We start from the raw sequence: 8,441 nt of genomic DNA on the forward strand, positions 1-8,441 counted from the left end.
GAGGGGGAGGGCTCACTTCAGACTTGCACACTCGGGCTACCTTTGACTGTAAACTATTTTCCAGATGGACTACTTAATACTAGGGGTTTGATCTCTCATACCTGCAGCCCTAAGGATTTCTGCTGGGTACAATGAAAAGTCAGCCGCTGCAGATGCAAGTTCTCCATGAGATGAGAAATAAGAACCAGGGCCTGAAGCTCTCCAGGCTGCTGAGAGGGGAGGGAAGGTTTTGCAGAGAAGGCAAAGGATGAGCTCTGTTTGGCCTTTCTACAGGAAGCTTGTGCACATCAGGCTACAGAGCGGCTACAGATCAGCACAGACTTGCTTCCTTGGGCTCTGTGCTCCCAGGATGTAAACCATTTCTAGCCACTGCTTAGGGTGTACTGATCTCAACCTCAGCACTGCACACCATGGCATCTGGCTGTCTTAAAGCTGAGCTTGGGCTGCCCATACCATGCAGACGTATCCTCAGGTAAACATGCTCCCACTCCGGCAAATGACCGTGTGCTGCCAGAGAAGGGTGGCTGTGGCCTGCTTCACGCATGGCTGGTGAGACCTTCTCAGGCAGAGGCACTGCAGATGACGTTCCTGCAACAGATTCGCAGGCACGGCCAAGAAGACATGCTTTAGGCTTGGGGGACTGCAGCAGTCACAGACGTGCCCAGAGTCTAGGCAATCCAGACAGGTCTCCAGGGCAGGCAGGAAAGGGGAGAAGAGGGAGACCTCATCTGCCCTTGAATCAGTGGCCACATAATCTAGTGAATAACGTTCCAGGATCTTCTTTCCCCAAGGCATGAGGACTGACTTTCCCCTCCGAGAGGTATGACATGGAATCTTGTCTGCATTTGTGCTGTATCACAGCTCTTTCTTTATAAATATTTTATTTGTGTGGCTTTGTACCACGCAACTACCAGGTTAGTCTGCAACTGTACAAAACAGAACCTCACAAAATTTATACAGGAGAGAACCTGCTATATCGGGCTTTGATTTTGCTTGAGACCTTTGTGCTTTACCACTACATCGCTGTTAACAATGTAGGGCTCCAATTCAAAATGCCATTTCTGTATAATGCTGTCATTTCTATATAATGTGATTTCTTTTATAATAAGAAAGTATGTGGCCAGAGAGCAATACCTGTGCCTGGAGGTATGCTCATTGGGCCAACCAGCTGCTGACTAGAATAAGCCACAGCTGATGAAGCCAGGGACTTTAGATATTGGGGACCAGAGAAAAATAAACCTCTGACAGTCTGCCTATTTTATGTCTCCTGAGCAAAAGACTTTTAAAGTTTGGGCCAAAGAAAGTGCAACAATTGTCTGATGAGTTTAAGATTCTTCAATCTCCCCAACAAGCAGGAAATCGGAAAACGTGAGCTCTATGTGATGGTAATTATATGAGAGCTTGTTGCTGGCCTTTGGTCTATGGCAAAGATGACGAACAAGTGAACTAATCACACATTTCTAGGCACTCCTTGGCCAGTGAATGCTCTTTCTCCTATTACATGAAGTCAGAGATGGGTCCCGTGTCAGCCATCCTGCATGAGTCAGTGGTAATGACAGAGGAAGCGGGAGCTGTGTTTACAAGCCCCAGAGGATGCTCGGCAATGCGGGCTGCAGCTTGGCTCACACTTCACATCTCCAAAACTGTTATTACATAATCCAGAGCCACATAGCAAAGGATTTCAGAGCCTTTTTCAAGGAGAGCACGCAAAGAGACCTGGCCGACCTGAACTCTTAAGATCTCATGATATGTACTCCCACCTCTCTTGTCATCAGAATCATCCTTTCCAGCCTTAAAAAAACCTCACCATCAGAGCACCCCATGAGGGCTAGCTACCCAACTGATGCCTTGTGCAGAGCCAGTGGGCTCCAGGTGGGTACAAGACCTTCCTCCCTTGCTGGGGGGACTACTACCTCACAGCTATTTCTCCACTTTTGCCAGGCCCAGTGTCATTTCGGGGGGGGGAGCAACAAAACCCATGGGGCTGGTGCTGCTGGGGCTGCAGCAGAAAGCTGTGTGCAATGTATGCCCGAAGGCTGCAGCCGGGATGGCTGCACTGAACACCGGTGCCAATCTTGCCCGGGGTATTGCAAACCCTGGGAGTTTACTTGAGGTGAGGAATTTGTTCCTGACATTGTGGTATTTCTCCAGATCTAGGTGTACCGAGAGATATCCCAGCAACCAGACTCTGGTTAATAGGGTGTAGAAAGGGGACGGGTGAGTGGGTGCCCGTCAGGGAGTATCAGCACTCTTTCTGCGAGCTTGTGAAACGGCTTAGGAGAAGAGAACATCTGAGGCCACAAGCACAGTTTGTAATTCATATTTTATTGCTTTGTACAAGTGAAAAAATAGGGGAAAAAGAACATGAAGACTGAAAGGTAACATGAAAGGCCGTGGTGAGAGTTCACAACTGCCACCAAAGGGTGATTTGTAGCCTGGTGGCACAGGAAAGAGTTATGACTAAGGCACAGTTGTTCCCCTCTTTTTTAAATAAATAAAATGGCAGAGCTAAAAAAAAAAAAAAAAGTGGAAGCCAACTAATGCTGACAATCACCCTTGTCGCAAAGAACTACATTGAGGCTACTAAAATAAGGTGACCAGCAAATGCCTAGACCCAAAATACCTGAAAACACTTGGGGTGGAGGGGGAGCAGCAGGAGGGAGCCCTTTTGACAAGCTTAATGTTCAAAGCTTTTCGTGTAATTAAAGGCCATTTTTGATGCAAGTTTAAACATTGTCAGCGATGCTGTACAGGCCTGCCTCTGGAGAACCAGCAAGTGAGAGCATTCGCACTCTCACAGCAGGAGGGAAATGCAAGTAATAAACAGACTGCACGGTGAGATCCCAAAAGAGCAGTGCCCAAGCTGAGAAATCAACATTTTTCCAAAGCCTGGCTTTGGTTTACATTCCTCTGGAGGAAAAAGTGACTCAGATAATTAAGCTGATGGAGATTTTTCCAAGCTGTTCAAGACATTGAAAACATGTATCTTGTCCTCAGCTTAATGGTGGGCACCATATAAATATCTTTAAAAAAAAAAAAACCTGCATTTTAAATTGTCCTAAGTATTTTGGGAACACAAACATGGCTAGAATATTACTTTAATGACAGTGCAGTGCTATAAGAAGTACCTATGCATGGAAAGGGGTTGTGCTGTGACTTGTATCGCTTGCCCATCCAAATACGTAGGCGGCTATCTGCCCCTGCTCTGCCCTCGCCTTCCCTTTGAAGCGGCTGCTCCTCACGACTTTCTTTCAAGCCTTTCCCACTTCTCTTTCCTCTCCAGTAGCTAAAAACGGGGTGTGTATCTGCAGACCAGAAATACCCCCCCCACCCCTACCATTGCTTCTTTGATCCCAAACAAGAAAACAGGCTTCAAGCTGGTGAGATTGCTATTCTGAGTAGCGCAGTGTCCAGGGAGCCATATTTCTCCCTTTTAGGAGAGACAGCTGATAGCTGCTTCCGCAGAAGACGAGTTCGGCTGCCGCCATCCCCCTGTGGCTCAGCAGACGCGGCCCGCCAAAGGAGAGAGGAAGGAGGCCAAGGGCAGGAAAACCTTGGTGGCAGGGACCATGTGTCGGGTACTGCAATAGATAATCAGCTGTACCGCGGGAGGCTGCTCTGGGGAGCTGGAGCTCACAGGATTTAAGTTAAACACATAAGCTGTGTCAGTGATTAAATACCAGACACTTTGTGAAACTGCTCTTCACAGTGTGGCAATTCACTTTCCAGCCAAGGGCTAGCACTTGGGTCTTGTGCAATAATTAAATGTGACTGAAAGTCTTGAAACATTACACACTTGCATGGTACAGACCCTGTTGCCTGCCGAATCTTTGTACAGGGGTAGATGCTGTTGCCAGGATCAACCCCCATCCATGAGAAGGAAAACCAAAAGTAGCTGGCAAGACCTGTCTGGGATACCTGCTAGGAATTAGGGATAGTCACTAAAAAATGTCCCTCTGAAGTCTGTATTTTTCCACGGAAATGGTTTTCAGCAAAATAATGGGAATCTTTTTCTAAAATTGTATCTCAAAGAGATGCACAATTCTGAAAGAAATAGGTCACCAAAAACATTGTACAATTTATAAAATTATTATTCTATGCTGGACGAAAATGCAAATGAAATATTTCAGCTACTTTTTCTTGCAAGAAACTGGTCTTACATGAAAATGATTGCCTAAACCATAGTTGGCTGTTAACACCTCTAGCTTGTGTTTGATCCAATTTGGTTTTAATTACATGGACTACTGCAAGTGTTCACACTGGCAAGGTCAACGTTTGCTTTTTTTGCTAGGTGAAGCTGATGAGTCCATGATACTCCTGATGGGTGTCCTCCTCCTCGACCCTACAATGATTGCAACAAGGTACTGGTGGCCGGGCGCTTTTGCAGCACTGGGGCCGTCACAGACCCATCAGCTTCACCATCAGTTCATGGTTATTCAGCCTGACCAAGGCCATTGCCTGCAGCTCTGCAGATGGGCAAGCAGCTAGCCTGGTTCATACCAGGTATCGTTCGGGTTGTCCCTGTGCAAAGTGCAGTCCTTTCTCCTGTTTTTCTAGGAAGGCTTTGCCTCAGGAATCTGCATGCTTGGCTGCTCCACGGCCAGCTGGTTTTCAAAGACACAGCACAGCTTGTAATTTTCTATGAGTTTGGCTTGAAAATACTCCCTGTCCTTCTTGTGCCAAATATCTGTGGCAATGTAGGTGTTGTAGGGGTCGCGGGAGTCCTCCAGCCTCCTGGCGCGGATGTTGCTCAGCATGACTCCTACCGTGAAGAAGCCAAAGAGGCCAACCATCAGCAGCACGTAGACAATTTCCAGATTGCTGCTGGCGCTTTTGACCTGGGAAGGTGCAGAGCTATTCGTCTGCTCCAGGTAATCTTGAAGCAGCTTGGAGAGGAGTGAATTCAGGGCTGTGTCATTAGATAGCACCAACATCTTGTTTTTCTGTCCTTCACGCTTCTTTCTTCCTTCCTTATTTGTAGTTTTTCTAGAAAAGCATAAAAATCAGGGACACGCCAGACAAACCATCAGATAAAGACGCAATTCTCTCTGTCTCCCTTTACCAGTTCCCCTCCTCAGCGAGGAAGGTACCTTAGAGTCTGAGCAGAGGCAGGGCAACTGCACTGGCCTGGAGGGACCTCTTCACCCCCTGTTTCCAAACAAGGCCAGTTTGACTGAGTCCATCCCCCATAAACACTTGCCTTGTAGACCCTCCTCAGTCCTCATGGACAGTCTGTTGCGGTGCGCAGCTGCCCCGGCTTTTGGCCGCTCACACAGACACCTCACCCAGGCCTCCTGTGCTGCTATTTAAAGCCCATGACTTCTCCTCTGAGCCGCCACAGGCACGAGGAGGGTCTCACTCCCACTCTACGGCAACTGGTTCTGCTTTGAAGACTGTTATCATGGCTTCCCTTGGTCCCCTCTCTTCTTTCAGCTTAAGGATTGAATTTGGAAACAAAACTTCTGTACCTGAAATCACTCAGTATCTGCAGCAAGCTCCTCTTATCCACCCCCGTTGAGGAGTCTTGCCTTTCTTCTGCAGCTCTTGTAACGATATACACCATGGAAAACTAAGCAACCAAACATTGGACAGATATGTGTCCCACACTAATTTAGTGCAACTTCCCAATGGGCATTTGCCCAAGGAGGGGATACAGAAGGGGTCTATAGCAACTTCCTACTGAGCAGTGGAAAGGAAAAGCATCTGCCTTCATCCCTTCCCCAACAGACTGGCAGTTCTCCCCCAGGTAGTTCACTGCTTTCTCCTCCAAACTAAATTGCTATGCAACCGGTGTTTTGTTGTCTGGTTCGGATGACTTCCACTGGCATTGCTGCAGGTCAGGAATAGGGCAGGAGATGGTAACAGCAAGAAGCACCTGAACATCCAGAGCCTCCTTGCCATGGCACTCTGCATTCACACTCTTACACAAGAAGCTGAAGGGTCCTTTTCCCCTTTCCAATGTCAGCTGTAAATCGCTTAATAAGAGCAATCCTATCAGCACTGCAGTCCCAAAGCCTCAGCAGCCAGGTAACATGACTGACAATCTCACTACAATGCCTAATTTAAATGTCTCTAGAAAATTAAGACAACAGTCTCCTTCTGGTTTTACCCTTAGCACATCTGAATGAGGTACTGTTATTCAAGGTGACTTCTATGACAGCAATCTTGTAATCATATAAGATGGCTGTCAGTGCTTTCTACAGTTTTAAATCTGTGCGAGCAGGACAGCATGTTAGCAAAAGCTTCTCCAGCATACTTACCTTTTGTTGTTTTGTGTTTTTTTAAGAGGCACTATATTACTATAGTTTCTAATACATCAAGAATGAAATGAACCCTTGGGCAGAAAGCCACCAAAAAGCCTAGGCAGCAATTATATCTCTCTGTGAAGGCAACATTAACGATGCATAGATGTTGTGCAGGACCTCTGCATAGGAGGGAGTTCAGCTGGGCACACAGCCTCCAGCTGCCCGTAATGACACTGCAGTAAATGAGATGTATCTGGAGGCTTCTTTGAATTGTCTGCACCTTGTTATGGCATAAATGCTGTAAAAGGAGATGCTGAGGCAGAGATCTTACGACCTGCTGTCCCTCATATGAACAGCAATTACTTGCCTGGCGTGTTCTGTGCTGGCAGGTGTCATTGCGGCCAAATAAAGTACACAATTAATGCAGACATGAATCTTATCGAACATACTCACATAAATCAAATGCTCCTGCAACTGCATGTGCTGGTTTTCAGTCCAGACCCTTTATCTAGACCTCCCAGCTGTGCAGTCATGGATTTGGGGCTGGGTCTCACTGAAAGTCAGACACTTAGCCAGGATGATAAATGCTGTGGAGAAGGCCCTGTTCTCCTCATCGTGCAACCCTGGGGGACGTGAGTGGCACCAGCCCACACCAGATGACACCAGACCCCTTCCCCTGGTGAGCGAGTGAGGTCAGGCTCCCGTGGGCTCAGAATCACCCTGCTCCAAGCCAGCAGTTCCTGCCATGAGGTGCCTCACCAGCAGGAAAAATGAGCACCCATGAGAATATGCCGTGGTATTTTGGCTTTAAATAGAGCCGAGCCTGGGGGTGGCAGAGGGAGACAAAAATCCCCTGTACAAAACAATATTCTGATCCAATTTATTTCTTCAGTTGCATGAGTCAAAGCTACAGGAAATAACATCTTGGCAGTGTGGGCTTAATAGTTAAAATCTATTCACATTTCACAGCTGTGTTCAGATCCTTTAAGAAGGAAAGGAAGAGAAAAAGTTTAAACCTTTATCTGAGATTACTCCTTCTAAGTGTGGAGAACGTGTCGACACTGTAAAATGTAAAACTGCTAACAAATCATTGCAGTAACTTTAAGACAAAACAAAGAATAATTTCACTGGATCTCTCAACTTTTTCGAGAAAGGCAATCATTTCTCATAATAATTATCAGTAGCACTGAGAACACTTCCAGTGCCGATGAATTGATATTTGGAGGCTGAATATCCTCAGCTGCCTCCCTGCATTTTTGGGGGAGGTTTCTGACGGTTGCAAGGTGTTGCCCACTTCTGGGTTGCTTGCATGCTGGCTGGGCTGGAAGCTGGCCGGGAGCTGAATGGCCCCATCTCAGTAACCACAACAGATGGCAATAATAGGAGAGGTTAAGGGAGACAGAAGGCACAGTCCTGTTCCCCAGGAAATCTCCTGAAATCTCAGCAGGCCTAAAGGCCTTATCTGCCAATGCACAGGCCTTGTGCAACTCCACTCAAATCCATACTGGGACTGGTTTAGGACTGGAGTACACAGGACTGGGAAGAGTCACCTGTTGTCACTGGCCTACTCCATGACTGATGGTCACATCTCACTGTCCCAAAAACTCTGGTTTCACCACAACTGGAGTGGGTTTATGTTCCCCACTGCTCTACCCAGATGACTGCTGACGGGCTGCAAATTACGACCACTGCCCAGTCCCCTCATGGGTCTCCCCTGAGGAGCTCTGAGTGAAATCATGCCCAGCCCAAAATCAGCATCCCTGTTTACCTGGGTTGCATCCCAGTAAGCCAGGACCTCACCTGGGGTGATGGTCCCCACCATCATGGTCACCATCCCACAGGAGGTGCCAGTATGTGCTGGGGGGTCACCCCTCCTACCTCTTTGGAGGGGGCAAGCACTGAGCAGTGAACTGTCTGTGTTAAAAATGACCTGGGGCTTAACAATTAGCAACTCTTTCACTGGCCAGGGATTCAGAGGGAGTTCCCTAAGGTTGGCAGCAGCCTGGGCCACGTCCTGCTCTCAGGTGCATTGCTGCTTCTGCATCCGTTACACTAAATACAGGTGACCTAGATCTCCAAAGCAAAAGCGGGCGCAGTGCAGGTTGCTTCCCGAAGCATGGGTTTCCCAGCAGTGCAGGTGTACTGCTGGCATTACCCAAGCTCATCATCTATTAGGTGTCAATGATGACCTGAACC

General features: G+C 47.6%; 1 protein-coding gene across 1 annotated transcript; it reads right to left on the reverse strand.

Annotated features, from left to right (window-relative positions):
* Positions 1 to 4,553: 4,553 nt before the first annotated feature.
* KCNE1 (potassium voltage-gated channel, Isk-related family, member 1) lies at positions 4,554 to 4,934 on the reverse strand. The gene has a single exon (XM_009891311.1). The coding sequence runs from the start codon at positions 4,932 to 4,934 to the stop codon at positions 4,554 to 4,556; it is 381 nt and encodes a 126-aa protein (XP_009889613.1).
* Positions 4,935 to 8,441: the final 3,507 nt, after the last annotated feature.

This window comes from Charadrius vociferus, unplaced genomic scaffold, assembly GCF_000708025.1.
Source record: "Charadrius vociferus isolate BGI_N301 unplaced genomic scaffold, ASM70802v2 scaffold298, whole genome shotgun sequence".
Lineage (NCBI taxonomy): Eukaryota > Metazoa > Chordata > Aves > Charadriiformes > Charadriidae > Charadrius > Charadrius vociferus.